Raw genomic sequence first — 16,501 nt, forward strand, 5'->3', positions numbered from 1 at the left:
AATATCATAACGAGCAGAATAGAGTGTTTTTATTCAAATGCTATTAGTATGACATGACTGGCAGAGGAATCAGAGTTGATTCGCACTATGGTCTGGTCGAAATCAACTCAAAAGCTAGACTCCGCAACATAAACAATGTCTTTGTTTTCGCAAAGCAATGTCAACAAGTTTATTACACATACACCCCTTCATCTAGAAAGGATCGATCAAGAGTGGATTGGTTGTCCGTTTTAAAAACAAAACCCCGGGGTCGTGTCGAGGTTGTTCAGGATGAGAACGAAGACACAAGTGTGCGAGATGAAGTCTTTCAAGTTAGTGAGTTGGTTGAACCATATCGAGTTGCTCCTTCGATTGAATTGGAAGAAAATTCAAATTTTCATGTTTTCGATGATAGTCTTATTGATGTTGACACAAAGGAGTTGAATTTTGTTTTGAGCTCTAGCGGACAAGCAAATGTCGATGAAGAAGATGATATCCATATTGAAGATTGTGATAAAGGTGATGACAATTCAATTGATGACGAAAAAGAAGAAAATTCTGACTAACTACCAAATTGAAGCGCTATGTGATATTATATATGTATCAAATATATTTTTAAAAACAATTATAATTTATAATTAAAAAATTGAATATTATTGAAGCAATGTGAACAAACATTTAGAGGTTTATATTCAATTATTTACTGTGTTATTATCATTGTATCTATTATATTATAATTTATTATACAAAATACTGATGGAGAATTTGTCTGCTCCAAAAAGACATACGACATGCAAAATCTGAGGAGAAATAAACCATCTAACGCTCTAACCGCTATCTCGCATCCATAGTTGACAACGAAACTTTCTGCAGGCTAGCTGAAGCTCTTTTCTTCCGCAATACTTCTTGCATTGAAAAATGCAAGCTGTTTGGGAAGTGGTAATTGTGCTTCACTTGTTAGCATTGATATAACATCTGACATAATCGGCCTATCCACTGCATTGGCTTCTACACATAGCAAGCCCACAAGAATGCATCTCAAGACTTGGTCTTTAGAGCAAGATTCTCTTAGTATTGGATCCACCAGCTCAAATGGGCTACCTGCTTTCCATAGCTCCCATGCCTGAATCAAGTTTACGTTTAATGTTAAAATTAAGCTTATGCAGCTAGCAATGTATAATTTATGAGGTTGCATGAAATGAACTTACAAATCCCACAAGATTGAGAGGGTGACCGTCTATTTCAGGGAGGCCTTGGATCCTTCTACCACTTATAATTTCCAGCAGTAGAACTCCAAAACTGAAGACATCAGATTTCACAGAGAAAATGCCCTCCATGACATACTCAGGGGACATATAACCACTGTATGGACACAGTGAATGTAATGTTATTTTTAAGCACTTAACAGAGTAATGACACATAGATCTATACTTACCGCGTCCCAACAATTTGGTTTGTATTTCCTTCTAAATCATTGACCTTGAAAATTCTTGCCATGCCAAAATCAGAAATTTTGGGGTTCAGATTTTCATCAAGTAGTATGTTGCTAGCCTTCAAATCTCGGTGAATTATCCTCAATCTCGAGTACTTATGAAGGTAAAGGAGCCCTTGAGCTATCCCTTCAATGATTTCAAATCGCTTCTTCCAGTCTATGACCTCCCTTTTTGATTGATCTGCATTTAAAACATAACAGTGAATATTCCAACAATGTTATTCATCCAAGTGCAAAACCTTTCAAGAACAGAGATCCATTCACTTTATAGTATGATGGCATAATTAACTCACCAAATATAAATGTATCTAAGCTTTTATTAGGCATGTATTCGTACACTAACATTTTCTCTTCCCCTTGAATGCAGCACCCTAGGAGTCTGACAAGATTCATGTGTTGCAATTTAGCTATGAGTATAAGCTCGTTTTTGAATTCCACCAGCCCTTGTCCTGAACTTCTAGACAATCTTTTTACCGCTATCTCTCGCCCATCCGGCAATTTCCCCTGAAGTAAAACAGCTCTCAATTCAATACTTGGTCTCAGATATAAGTTAATAAGTTCTTCAATCGTTTTCTTGAAGTAATTTTTAACAAACTACCTTGTAAACTGGTCCAAAGCCACCTTGTCCAAGTTTATTGTCTGCAGTAAAGGAATTTGTAGCAGCCATAATTGTTGCTGCACTATATACCTTTAAATTATGGCCCTTGTTTCCGTCATTTTCGAGTTCAAGCGTCTCGTTCGTTGAATCCAATGTCAGCAACTCATTGAGATACTTCTCTGCTCAGATTGATATGATAAGTAAGCTAATCCCGGAATTCAACAAGTCTTAAAATCAGTAAATTTGTTTGTTATTTAGAAAATGTTACCTCGAAGTCTTCTCCTTCTCAGATACCACAAGAGTCCCGCGAGCCCCATCAATGAAACAAATCCCACAGAAGCTAAAATAATCCATATCCAATTCCTTTTCCCTACATCCAATGAGAATTTATTTAAAATTAATTACATTGTCGGGTTATAAACTGATAACCAGATAACGAAAGAACAGCTAACCTGAAGAGCCTTGAACAATGATATGGTATTGAATTGCATTTACACTCAGGTCTTGTGTAAAGCTTCCATAAAAAAACGTACATCCAGTATTGTTGGCATTATTGCCTCTGGTACTAACACCAACACATTGACAATCTTTCCAGCAGATGTCCATGCAATCACTAATGCTAAGACTAGAATTATCGTCGTACTTCCTAGGAACTGTGTTAACAAAGGAACCTGATGTCAATTCAAAACTGTTCCTATTGCTCCTGCATGCCGGTCCTGACCACCTCTCGCAACCACCATCGATATCTGTGTTATTTCCTGTACATGCTGTGCCCCCATATTTTCGTCCAGTTCTTTGATCTGCTATGCTCCCATCATATTTCAACTGCCACATTGAAAAATTTCTTTGACCCTGAGCAGTAAATTGTTTTGGAGAAACGTTGAACATTAAGTAATCCTCGTCTGCGTTAGAAACTATCTTAAAACTTTGATCCAGAGAAGGAATTTCGAAACTTGTATTGCTCTTGAATAGTCCACTAGTCCAATAAATTACATCTCGCCGCTTAATGACCAACTCCTTTCCATTAGTATCCCATTCCAAAGTGAAAGCACCAGCGGGAGTGGGTACTATGTCGCTCAACCACGACACGAGGGACCAGGTTTGGCCAGTTCTATGGTTGATCCCTAACTTCATTCCAGGCAAGACTGTGTCAGTAGGAAAGTCAAAGCTTTGCCATAAGACCTGTTGGCTGCTAGAATTTTCATCTATGAGAACAAAATTGCCTGAATCTTCTAAAATAGCTGTTATATTGGTTGTAGAAGATTGACTTGAATAGAACTCAACAGGATCACCTCTAGAGTAGGTGAGTTTCATATTTCCTGATCCATCTATTGCAAGAACCCCTGAATTGTCTGCTATGGGTTTGTCTCTGTTGGCTAGCCAAAAAGGGTGGCTTCTGTCGTTGTTGTACCATATTCCCAAGTAGGTAGCATTCGACTCAGCAGAGCCAAGTCTCGTGAATCCTAAAGTGAAGAGCCTATTTTTGGAAACTAGAGTATTGGAAGAATTGAGGGAATCACCACCTTGGTACAGTGTGTCTGCTGCCAAAACGTGAGAGGCACAGAAGCAAAACAAAAGGAACCGGTAGATCCTTCTAGCCATGGAAGGTAACATTCATGAACAAGGAAGAAAAAAGTAAGAAGCATTCAATAGATGATGAGCCATGTTTCATGATCTACCTGAAATTTAATAAAAAATGAAGCCAACAATTTTGACCAGCCAGTTCGTTAATCAATGAAATTGACCTTTTCTCTTTTCTAATTTCATAAGAAATTGAAAGAAAAATAAGATGGTGTGCATGTGTGTGTATATCCCTAAAAATTGCAGCATAAACTATAAGTCCCTAAAAATTCATTCAAATCATAAACTATAAGTCCCTAAAAATTCATGAAATTCAATTTTGATCCTAGACTTCATCTTTCTTAGTTTTTGATCTCTGGTTAGAGAGAGCAGAAAGAAAACGACTGGATTCTGGTGATAGAGAGAGAAAATCTCGGTTGAGACCGATTCTAGCCACAAAAAAGGGTGACTTCGGTGTTAATAAGTTCTTTTTTATGGAGAGAATTTAACCTAAGTGTTGTCTTCTCTTAAACTTACCTAAAATGGTAAATTTGAGCCCAAAAATAATTTTGATTTTGGGTTAATTATGGGTTTTTGAGCCAATTTTTAGGTTATTAGAGGCTATGGATATGATTTGTATGGTGTTTAGGCTTTTTTGTTTTGTTAAAATATGGTTGAAAATGAGTTTTTATTTTTTTCTGAAATAGCCTAGCCTGTTTTTTCATGGATATGAGGTAACCGGAATTTGGATAGGGCAGGCAACATGTTATTTATGATTTTTCTGAAAGAATTAATTAAGAAAATTTTAAAAAATAAGGCTCAAGACCTCTAGGACATTCAACTCCGAGAGCCTATGCTTTTTTTTTTCATTTGTATCCATTACAATTGGGTATTTTTAAAAAAAAAATTAATTTCATTACTTAATATTTAATTGATTATTAATTGAGCAACTTAATTTGTTTCTATTTGATTTTTTTCCAATCACCTTGATATTTGATTAATTCTTAATTTTATAGGTGTTTATTATAGATAAAAAATTATAAAACAATGTTGAACTCAATTAAGTCAATGACCCGAGTCATAAATTTAGCTAATTACCTTCTGATAGGTAAGGATTAGACTTAAATTTTTTTTTGTTGTATAAATAGTTCTTAATTTATTTAATTAAATATGTACATAAATTTTTTGAATTTTATTCAGGATTTGTTTTTGTACAAAAACATATTAAAAAAATATATATTTAAACCGCAACGCCAGGTGTATTTGTATACAATACTAGCCTTGTCTCCAAAACCTATTAGGTTAACATCTATAGGGTAAGACTTTTCAGTTTTCTCTGCTGAAATTGCAGCATAATCTCCTTGGTTTATCATCTTGATTGATTAATATTATTAAAGTCTATTGCATAATTGCCTTATATCTCTCATAATTCATTTTTATCTCTATTTTTCAATATATTTTTTAAAATATAAAAATTTTCAAACAATGTTTTCTCAATACAATTAAGAAGATTTATAGTCATTTATTAGTTTTTTTGTACTTTCATTTATTTTATTTTCTATGAATAGTTTTTATAAAATAAAAATAGGAATAATAAATAAATAAAAATAAAAAGGTTGGGGAGTGAGATGATAATAAGCAACAAAAATGGAGGATAAAAAAAGGGATAAATCCTGCACATTTCAAAAATGAAAAAAATAATAATATTTTACCATAAAATTTATGGATCTTATTAATAAAAAAAAAGATTTTTCCATTAATTATTGAGTTTTATTTTCTAAGGTGCTCAACACTATAATTCTAGGGTGCTCAACACTATAGATTAGAGACAAGAAAAAGAAAAAAATAAAAAATAAAAAGAAACCCTTTTTGTTTAAATTTACAATCTAGTCCCAAAACATGAAAGATAATTTCATGAAAAATAATGTGTTTTTATTAATTCAATGATAATTTCATTTTAAATATCGATCCATTTAAGTCTCGTGCCGAGGTTGGTCGTCTCTTGAATTGTCCCGTTTAAGTTTTGTGTTTAGGTTAGTTACCTTTTGATTTGATCCATATTAAGTTTTATGTCGAGGATGCTTGCTTTTTAATTTGACCCCTTTGAATTTCACACCAAGGTTTGTTGCCTCTCTATTTGACCCCTTTAAATTTTCATGTGAATGTTGGTTACCTTTCAATTTGACTTTGTTTTATTTTATTTTAATGGAAGTTACTTTTCAATGAGACTATTTTTTTCATGTTGAGCTAAAGTCACCTTTCAATAGGTTAAAAAAAATTGAAATTACCAGTGATATTTTTTTTTTCTTTACAAACTTACTATACAAAGCTAAAAAAATAATAATTTCTTCAATGTCTTTGTACCATAATAATTATAGAAGAGAGACAATTGTCATAAACCATTTTGCCCCTATCTTTCAGCATATTTTTAAAAAATATTAATTTTTTCAAAAAAATATTTTCCTGATGCAATTTGTTGATTTATCATTTATTGGTTTTTATCACTTTCACTTATTTTATTTTGTGTGACTAGTTTTTATAAAATAAAAATAGGAATGAAAAATAAATAAAAATAAAAAAGGATTAGGGAGTAGGTGAAAAACAAGAAAAATAGAGAATCAAATAATATAATAGAAGATCATGTAAATGAAAATTGAAAGATTTAAAATAAAAGGGAATCATCTTTCATAAAGTCGAGATTGAAATAAAATTGGAAAATTTATGGTTGATCTAGACTACATGGAAAGGTTTTAATGAGGATACATAGAAAATCCCTAATTATGGATCTAATTAATGAAGTCAAAGAGGAAAAAGAGAGATGTTGCATGGTTCAAGAAAGGAAAAAATAATCTTTGACTATAAAATTCATGGATCTCATTAATAATAATAATAATAAAAAAAAGAATCTTCTTACAAATTAGATACCTCTGAGAGGAGACAAAAGAAAAAAATAAAAAAATAAAAAATAAAATAAAAAGGAAAATTAGAAAGAAGAAAAAGAAACCCTCTCTGCTCAAAAAAAAAAAAAAGAAAAAAAACCCATCACTTATAGCTTCCCTTATCGGATTCTAGCTACAACTACAGCCGCCTCTATAAGTTTGACATTCCTTGAATCAGCAGAATGGTCCTAGATTTCCAAGCTCAATTTTGCCTAGCTAACAAAATTGACTCTAGGATCCAAGGCCAATTTGAAGTCAGCATTCACATCAATGCAGATTAGTCAAAAAACTAATCGACAAGAACAGTCAAACAAAAATTCCCAGATTTGACAACTTGCAAGTTGTCTTCAACAAACTGTTCTTCAAGGTAGCAATAGGTCTCTGCCATTTTTTGCCTGAGCTCTACTTTTCTCCATACAGTATAATGGTCGCCATTTTTGTTCTGATTCCATTAAAAAATGTTCCTCAAGGCAGACGCAAGCTTAATTTAGTTTTCGGCTTCAATTATGGATGACAATAAAAAAAATCTAGATATTTATACCTTATTAATCGGTTTCGAATATCCATATCATTGGATTTGGTGATATCCATTATCATCATATAAGATAATTGTTCAAAAAAACCTATCTTTTCTGTGTTTATCTTAGACCTCCACGTGTATATGAACTGTGTGTGTATCCTCGAACCAGCTTTTACATAGTATATCTAAGCCTACCTTTTCTGCTCTAAATATGATAAAAGATAGGCTATCAATTTCTTGACTAAGAAATTCATTACAAAAAGTCATGCCTCCTTGGTCATCAAGCCAATTCCATTATCAGTTTTTTCTATGCACATTGCTTCATAGATTGCTTACCTATTCTCAAGGCATGGGAAGAGCTTCTTGATCTCATGCTGATTCCATCATCAAGCCACCATATTATGTTGTTTTCAATCTAGAGTATGATTTGTGATTATGTGATTCAGAGACAATTGTTTAGTTTCGAGAAAACTTGTAAAGGCTAGATATATTTCTTTCCTGTGAGTTATTAGTTAAATCTATGCTTTTGTAATAATTTGCACTTTGCAGATTCATCTTTTCTAACAAACAGTCATACTTTTCAGATGAATCGACGAATTCCCTTCTTTTTTCTTCTTCGCAAGAGATTGTCCTTGAGGACTCGAGTTTTGAAAATATCAAATAACTATCGTCCATACATAATTGAAGTGGATAAGTAATTCCTGGAACTACTTTCTGGATTCCTTCAACTCATTGCTGCGTCGTCTATGGCAGTTCTTGGATTTGAAAACGCAGGCTGTCTGGGCAACGGTAACTGTGCTTCACTTGTTAACATTGATACAACATCTGACATGGTTGGCCTATCTATGGCGCTGTCTTCCACGCATAGCAAGCCAACGTTAATGCATCTCAAGACTTGGTCTTTAGAGCAAGATTCTCTTAGTATTGGTGGATCCACCAGCTCAAATGGGCTACCTGCTTTCCATAGCTCCCATGCCTGAATCAAATTTACGCTAAATGTTAAAATTAAGCTTATGCAGCTAGCAATGTTCTAATTTAAGAGATAGCATGAAATAATGTGTAACATTCTTTTATTGATTTTCCAGTTTAGTATGATCCTAAACTAATAATTTTTATTTTTTTCTTTTGCATATTCTCTTCTTTTTTTTTTGGTTGCTAATCACATGAGTCCCTTTATTCTCTCTTTCTTTTATTTCACTCTCTAAACTCTTTTTTTTTTTATCATCGCAATAAGAATTAAATTAAATACCAAAAATTATAATCTACCCTGGCATCGTCATATCATACTCGTGTGCACGTATAATCTTTGTTCCCTAACATAGATATGCAAAAATTCTTTAGCTAACCGAGACTAGACCTTTACTAGCTACGAAGTTTAATTGAAAGGAACTGTCAAAATCCAAGAGAATTTCGGAGGGGATGTGCTGATCAATGGAAAGAAGAGAACCATCCGCGTTGCCTGTATATTCCAAGGCCAATTTGAAGCCAGCACTCACATCAATGCAGACTAGTCAAAAAACTAATCGACATGAACAATCAAACATAAATTCCCACATTTGACGAGAGAGAAAAGGGATGGAAACTGTGCAAAAAACTAATCGATATGAACAATCAAACATAAATTCGAGAGAGAAAAGGGATGGAAAATGTGCAATCAAAGAATAAGAAAAGGCCAAAGATCGAGAAGGGTTCACAACTTGCAATGGGTCTCTGCCAGTTTTTGTCTGAACTCTACTTTTCTCCTTACAGTATGTATGTTCTTGCCTATCTGTCTTTACATGCATGTTCTTGCCTTCTTGGAAGGAACATTGAAGCCTGGTAGCAGCTATAGTCCTACTTTTCTATTTTTCGTTTTAAAAGTATTTTCAAGAGAATTTAAAAAAAAATATTTTTCTATTATTTTAAATTTATTTTTTTATTTTCAGATATATATTAATATCAAAAATAAATTTAAAAAAATAAAAAATATATATTATTTTAATGTATTTTTAAATGAAAAATATTTTGAAAATCAACTACTACCACAATACCAAACATACCCTAAATTTGACTTGTTTTAATTTCTTTCATTGTGTTTCTCAAAAATTTGATTTTTTTTTATAATTTTATATCGTTTTGACATGTTATTGTCAAAAATAATTTTTTAAAAATATAAAATTATTATTTTGATATATTTTTTAGTAAAAAAACATTTTAAAAAGTTATTGTTACCATACTTTTAAACACCCTATAAATTCTATAATTTGATTGAGTAAAATTTAAAGGTGAGAAAAAACTGATTAAATCAAAAAATAACTAAAAAAAATAAATTAACCAATTAGAAAACTAAAAAAATATATGTTACTGCTCGATTTCAATTTCAAAAGTTTGAAACATGTTGAAATTTATATGCTTTTTAAAGTCGATAGAGCTAATTGACATGGATTTTGACAGGCTTAGTTGTTTTGCACGGCAGTTGAAAAGTGTTTTTTTTTTAATTTTGAAAATTTTTTGTTTTAAATTAATATATTTGTGATGTTTTTATATTTTGATGTGCTGATGTCAAAAATTATTTTAGTGTATTTTAAAACAAAAAAAAATTAAAAAATAACCGCTACCATACTCTCAAGTATCTATATTATAACAGCTGTCAACTGTTACATTTTATTTAAAAAAAAAAACAAATAAGGGGCAGACAACCCCTTAACAAATAAAAATAAATAAAGAAGGGCCGGCACTGAGTCGGCTCGTTGCTGAATTTTTCATTTTTTCTGTTCGAGCCCCTTTTGTTTTTACACTATGAAAAACTTTTATTAATTCACTAACTCTTTAATTTTAACATAATTTTTAAATATTATAATAATTTTTTATTTGAATTTGAATAATGTTTTTGCAATTATTATTTATCCCATCTAAACATGCAAATAATAATAATAAAATTTTGATCAAAAATCGATTGAAATTGATGTTTTAATTTTAAAATGATTAAATAGATTTTGAACTAGGCTTTATCACATTTATTATTTGCTTAGCTTTCAATCACATAAAAATAGAAATATTATTTTGATATTTTTTTTTGTTTTAATAATCATAAAATATTTAAAAAAAATATTGTGTTAGCTAAGATAAACAAGAGATTCATTAATAGAAATTTATCTTTGTAAAAAAAGCCAAACAATCTCCTAAGACTTAAAAATACTTTTTTTTGTTAAAAAAAATCTACAAACTAGTTAACAATAAGTAAAGTATGTGGGGAAAATATTTTAACTTTCCTCACAAAATAAAATATCGTGAATTGCTACAATGTTTTTCTGATTGATTTTTTTTCCTGCTTGAACACATGTTTTTTTTTCCTTTTCCTTTCCTTTTTGTTAGTTTTTTTTGTTATGATTTTTTATAAAATTGCTTTTGTCAAAAAAAATTCTTTTTATTTTGTCTTTATATGAGGTTAGCGTGGTTTACGAATTTGCAATATAACTCGGGTTAACTCAATTGTCGCAGTTTATAGGTTTGGTGGGGTTTTCTTTTTTTTCTCTCTCTTTTTGTAATTGAATTTGACTTTTTTTATAGTCTATTTTTTTTATATAGTTAAAAAAATAATAATTTTAGAAGAAAATCATGTTATTAAACTTTATAAAGTAATATATATATATATATATATATATATATATATGGGGAAACCACTATTCACCCAACACTTATTGGTAATCCATAGTGCTTTTTTTTCTTTTTCTTTTTTTTGTTGAATTTTTGTTATGATTTTTTTCAAATTTGATTTACGAGTTTAGTGGGTTGTCTTTTTTTAAATTGAACTTGACTTTTCATTTTTTCTCGTACAGTTAAAAAAATAAGTTTTAGAGAAAAGTCATGTTATTAAACTTTATAAAGTAACAAATTAAAGGGTGTGATGAAATCATTGTTTATCTACACACATTGCATTGTGAATGACAATAGTAATCCACAATGTTTTGCTTTCTTTCTTTTTTGTTTTTGTTTTTAAATTTTTGTTATGATTTTTTTTCAAATTGTTTTTTGCCTATTTCATCTATTAATATTGGAATAGTTGAGAATTTGACTTCATAATTTATTTCTTTTTATTTTATCTTTCTATAAGATTAGCATGGTTTGCGGGTTTGTCTTGGTTTACGAGTTTGGTAGGGTGTCTTTTTTTTTAATTGAACTTAACTTTTTTATCATTTATTTTTATTCATATAGTTAAAAAAAATAGTTTCAAAGAAAAGTTATGTTATTGAACTTTATAAAGTTCATGGACCTATTCACAAGTTTGGCTAGTTGACTTGGTTTGTGGGTCTCGTAAGTTTAACTTTTTTAATTAGTTTTTTTTATTTTATTCTTAGATAGAAGGTCAATTGGGAATTCAATTTTATAATTGGTTTCGTTTCTTCTTTTATGAGGTTATCGCGATCTATAAAAAACATCTCGGTATTGGCTTAGTATTTGATTTCGCAATTGTCTATTTTTGTTATCATATAGTTAAATAAAAAATAATTTTAAAAAAACAAATTATAATAACAGTGGAGTCCATAACCCAATTCATAGGTTTGACGTGCTAACCCGGCTTATCTGATTCACAAGTTTGATGAGTTTACCCACTGATAGGATATGTTTTTTTTTTGTTTTTGGTCTTTTAATTGTTTTTAATTTATTGTTTTTTTATTTTATCCTTTAATATTTGATTGGTTGGAAAATAGATTGCATTATGGATTTTTGTTAGCTTTCTATAGGGATAATTGTCTCAAATAAGTGTCTATTTTTAAGTTGGTACTCAATTTTATAAGCATCTATTTTTATCATCGAATTTAATAAAAAAAATTTATTAAACCCAATAGAGTCCATGACCCGGATCATGGAGGGACTAAGGTCAATCCAATCTGTCATTGTCTTAATATTGTTTAAAAAAATTATCATCTTGAAATTTTTTTTAAAAGTTAAGTCATATTATCATCTGTCAAGGTTGTATTTGGACCTATGAAATCGATCAATTTAAATTGAGCTAACTCCCACATGGTTTAATTGAAAACTTGAGTTAAATAAAGAGTTGAGTCGAGAAATTTTAAAATTAACTTACTTGGCCAGATTTAATAACATAATTAAAATAAATTTCATACTCTTAATATTTTTTTATATTTAAATAAAATTAATCCAACCTGTAATGAAGAATATGACAATATACTATTTATTTACAATACATGTACGTCTTGGCTAATGATGTTTCACCTCACCTCCATATAATGCTCGACCTCGCTTTTCTATGGGATGTCCGGATTAACCTCCCTCCTTAACCTATCCAGACCAACTTTGTGTCCTGCTCAAGGTTGTTAAAATCACGTTTTAACTCATAAAATCGTATGATTTTATAAGTCAAAACATGCTTTGCGTGTTGAATCGTTTGGAAAAATAAAAATCGGGTGAAATATCATAAAATCACGATTTCAGGACCGATTGAACGATTTCACCAATGCGCATAAACTGAAGTAAATGTTTCTCCCATGCTCCAGCTGCCCGACACCTATTGGCTAGCTAAATGCACAGTCACTCCAAATCTTCACTCCAATCATCGCGTTAGATCGCATTTTGGGTGTTTCTTCCTTTTCACTGAATACAAATCCCTAATCTCCTTCTTTATTAACCAACTGGCTACCACAAAAGCGGCGACGATCAGTCCAGTCTTCACTCTAGTGACCCAATCATCGGTCCGGTCTTCAGTCCAGTCTTCACTCTAGTCACCAGTGCTCACGGTCACGGCTTCCTTTTCATCAACAGCGGCGAGGCGGCGGCGATCTCCTTTCTTTCCCATCATCAATAGCTCACGGCTTCCTCTATCAACAGCGGCAAGCCAGCAACGATCTTCTTTCTTTTCCATCATCAACAGCTCACGACTTCCTCTTCATCAACAGCAGCAGGCGACATCGCTCTCCTCTTCAGCCTTCATCATCAACGGCTTCCTCTTCACCGTAAGTTGCTCCTCTGTATCTTCAGCCTTCATGTGATTGCCCATGATGTAATATTCCCCTGTGTAGGCCTTCAAAATGTTAAACTGTAATAGTGTAATATTCCCCTGTACATCATTGATGAATTGAATTGATGGAATGATTTTATAATGTTTTGCTTAGTATGATGAATTGAATTGATGGAATGATTTTAATTATTTTAGTGTAAAGCTAATGTTTTGCTTAGTATCCTGATCAAGGTCCTTGCACCAAAATCCATCAGTATTGCCCCAGATAGGATTCCTGATAATGTTTTGTAAAACTGTAAAAGCATTGAGTTCTTTTAATATGATGAATTGATGGAATGATTTTAATGGAATGTGTTTGCCTGATTGAATGTGTATGTGGAATATGGAAATTAGAATGTGTCTCTACCTGATTTTACAAAAAAAATTAATTATATAGTATATGTACTGAAGCAGATTGAAAGTATTATAGTTTTGTGAATTGTAATATATAACAAAAAGTTTGTTAATTATGAATTAATAAAAATTTATTTAAATTATGTATGAATTTTTATTTGAACCATGTATTTTAAAGTGCTATGAATTTTTATTTGAAGCATGAATTTTTTTTAATGTATTTTAAAACTCCTTATGATTTTACGATTTTACAATCCGTTTTTACGATCCGAGTTTGGTTTGCATTTTCCGTGCCGTGTTAAAATCGCGATTTTAACAACCTTGGTCCCGTTCCTTGGTGGCCTAGACAATAAGAAAGGTTTGTGAGTGAATTTTAAATTATTTTTTTATTAAAAATTAAATTAATTTTATTTTAAATTAAACTTTTTAATATTTTTAGATTGTTTTAATGTGCTGATATCAAAAATAAATTTTAAAAAAATAAAATAATATATATTATTTTGATGTTTTTCGAGTAAAAAATATTTTAAAAAACAACGGATACTATTTCCAAACACCATCGAAATGTTCCCAATAGAATACATCTGATCCTGAATGTAATCATTTTCTTTGGTGCCTATTAAGCGGTAGTTATCACGTTGATCTTGTTTAGGCTTGGTGATGTTTATTCAAACTTGAAAAATGTTTTTGTTAGATTTACTATTTTAGAAGTCCTGACATCCAGTCAACAATTTCGAAACTGTCATTGCTGCTCAATGATCCACTAGGAGTCCAAAAAACCAAAAAAGAAATTGACTTAGGAATGTCTGAGCTATGACATAGATAAATTCTAAAAATTATATTATCTGAAAGAATCAAACATGAAAAAATTTTATCATTCGGCTTTAGCAAAAATCAAAGCAAATCTATAATTTAATTATGAGACTGAGATAACTATGTGAAAAACAAATTTAATAAAATTATGAAACTCAATTTTCAAGCCAATCTAATATTGAAGGGTCAAATTAAAAAAAATAATTAAAAAACAATAAAAAAAAATCTAACCAAACCTGGTAAACCTGTTGAAAAAAACCGTGTCCTAGGATATAATATGAAGATAACTCTATAGAAAAAAAATGTTAAAAACAAAGAACATCAATTTCCAACGAACACAATGATTATGGATGAAATTAAAACAAATATTAAAAATAACTGAAGTCAGTCCAGTCTAGCCTTCAGAACTTATGACGCAGATCATGCGGCTAGATCATTGCATAAAAGGCAAATAAAAAAAAACAATATAAAATTCTCAAACAACCAAAAGAACTAGGGATAAATTTGAAAAAAAAGGATAAAAAAAAATATAGATTTGAAAAGAATAAGAACTAAATTTGACATATAAAACTCATAAGAGATAAAATTGAAAAACAATTTCAATTAAAATAAAGATAAAAATAACTAAAAAAATAAGGACCAAAATGAATATGAAAATCTCAAAAGATGAAATGAAATTGAAAAAAAATAGTAATTAAATAAAGAATTCAAAACTAAATATATTATAATTAAAAAAATAGATATCAAATCTGATGTAATTTTTTTTTCAATGGCCATGATATTTTTCTAGGAGAGGAGAGAGGCAAGAGGGAGGGAAGAAATATACTTTCCAAAAAAACAAGTAAATCTAGTGTTATCAAGAGTTAATTTGGTATTATAGTAGTAATTGCTTTTTAAAATGATTTTTGCTTGTAAATACATTGAAATAATATTTTTATTTTATTTTTTTAAATTTATTTTTGATATCAGCACATCAAAACGATTTAAAAACATTAAAAAGATTAATTTGAAATATAAAAAAAAATTAAAAATAATTATTTTTTTAAAAATACTTTTAAAACAAACAAGTTTAATCAAATCTGAATTGATCTAAGAAAACCAGTCAAATCCAATTTCTAAAATATTTTGCTCAAATTAAAAACTCCCTCGGGGTCTTGAATTGTGTATGATGGGCCAAGTCTGTTGGTCATGGCTGGGCTAGTTTTGTCAAAAGTCGAACTCAAATTCAAGGATTGTTGGATTTAAGTAATTCTTCCATGATGGCTCCTCAATTTTACAACTCAGAGTTGGGCTCGCCATTTTTAGAACACGAAGAAATTATTCAGTTATACTTTCTCGTTAACATCAAGATAATTAAATATATATATATTAACCTGGTTTACTATTCATATAAATAATTACACAGGCCTAGATTTTTTTAACCATGTTTATAAATTATAAAAACCAAAACTAAGATACCACCCACCACCCAATAAGAAAATTAATAAATAAACAAAAACAAAACAAGAATAACAATAATAATGATATTTTATGGAGACTTGTAACCATAAATATTGAATATCAACTAGATTTTAATATTATTTTAAGATTATATTATAATAATAATTTTTAATAATACTGGTCTATTTACTCATATTAACTTATATTTTAATATATGTTTTTATACATTAAATATATATGTTGTTTATATTGTTGATTTGAGTTTATAAATCAAGTGGTATTTTTATCTTTATCCAATAAATTTTAAATTAGAAACTTTTATTTCTATCATAAAAAAGGTGCAAGCATACGTACGAATACAATAACGCATTACAAAATTAAAAGTTAAATTAGATATTTATAAAGTTTGATTTTATTCATCTAGGATAGATTAGTCTGATTGTCTTAGATTATATCAAATTAATTTTTATTTAAATTAATTTAAGACTCGGCTGAAATTAAAGATTTGGTCGACAAACTACTTAGATCAACTCGCTGACCGGCCGGCCGGCCGACCTCATAACACTGGCGCAATGTGCTAGTCCCTACTGAAGGAAGAAAGAAAAACAGGTGGCAGACTTCGTCGGTTTTGGAATGAATTTCGTTAAAACTGCGTGCGTTTTAGCGGGTAACATAACTTCCTTTTCTCGAGGACTTGACCTTCTCTTCCCCTCTCTCTCTCTCTAAGACTTAACGGCTTTCTCTCTCTACACAACAATATCCTACCAATTGCGTGCCAATAGATTCTCTCTCTGACCCCACCTTTTTT

General features: G+C 30.4%; 1 protein-coding gene and 1 long non-coding RNA gene across 2 annotated transcripts; one reads left to right on the plus strand and one right to left on the minus strand.

Annotated features, from left to right (window-relative positions):
- Positions 1-664: 664 nt before the first annotated feature.
- LOC133698857 (G-type lectin S-receptor-like serine/threonine-protein kinase At1g67520) lies at positions 665-3,812 on the minus strand. Its single transcript, XM_062121952.1, has 7 exons — positions 2,522-3,812; positions 2,338-2,439; positions 2,070-2,248; positions 1,765-1,975; positions 1,415-1,652; positions 1,188-1,341; positions 665-1,102 (listed from the first exon to the last, which is right to left on the minus strand). The coding sequence occupies exons 1-7, from the start codon at positions 3,681-3,683 to the stop codon at positions 854-856; spliced, it is 2,295 nt and encodes a 764-aa protein (XP_061977936.1). The 5' UTR covers positions 3,684-3,812; the 3' UTR covers positions 665-853.
- A 3,380-nt stretch (positions 3,813-7,192) lies between these two features.
- Positions 7,193-8,205, plus strand: LOC133685705 (uncharacterized). The gene is made up of 2 exons (XR_009839153.1): positions 7,193-7,588; positions 7,673-8,205. It is a non-coding gene; the product is annotated as an uncharacterized LOC133685705 (long non-coding RNA).
- The last annotated feature ends 8,296 nt before the right edge of the window (positions 8,206-16,501 follow it).

This window comes from Populus nigra, chromosome 1 (genome assembly GCF_951802175.1).
Source record: "Populus nigra chromosome 1, ddPopNigr1.1, whole genome shotgun sequence".
NCBI classification, from domain to species: domain Eukaryota; kingdom Viridiplantae; phylum Streptophyta; class Magnoliopsida; order Malpighiales; family Salicaceae; genus Populus; species Populus nigra.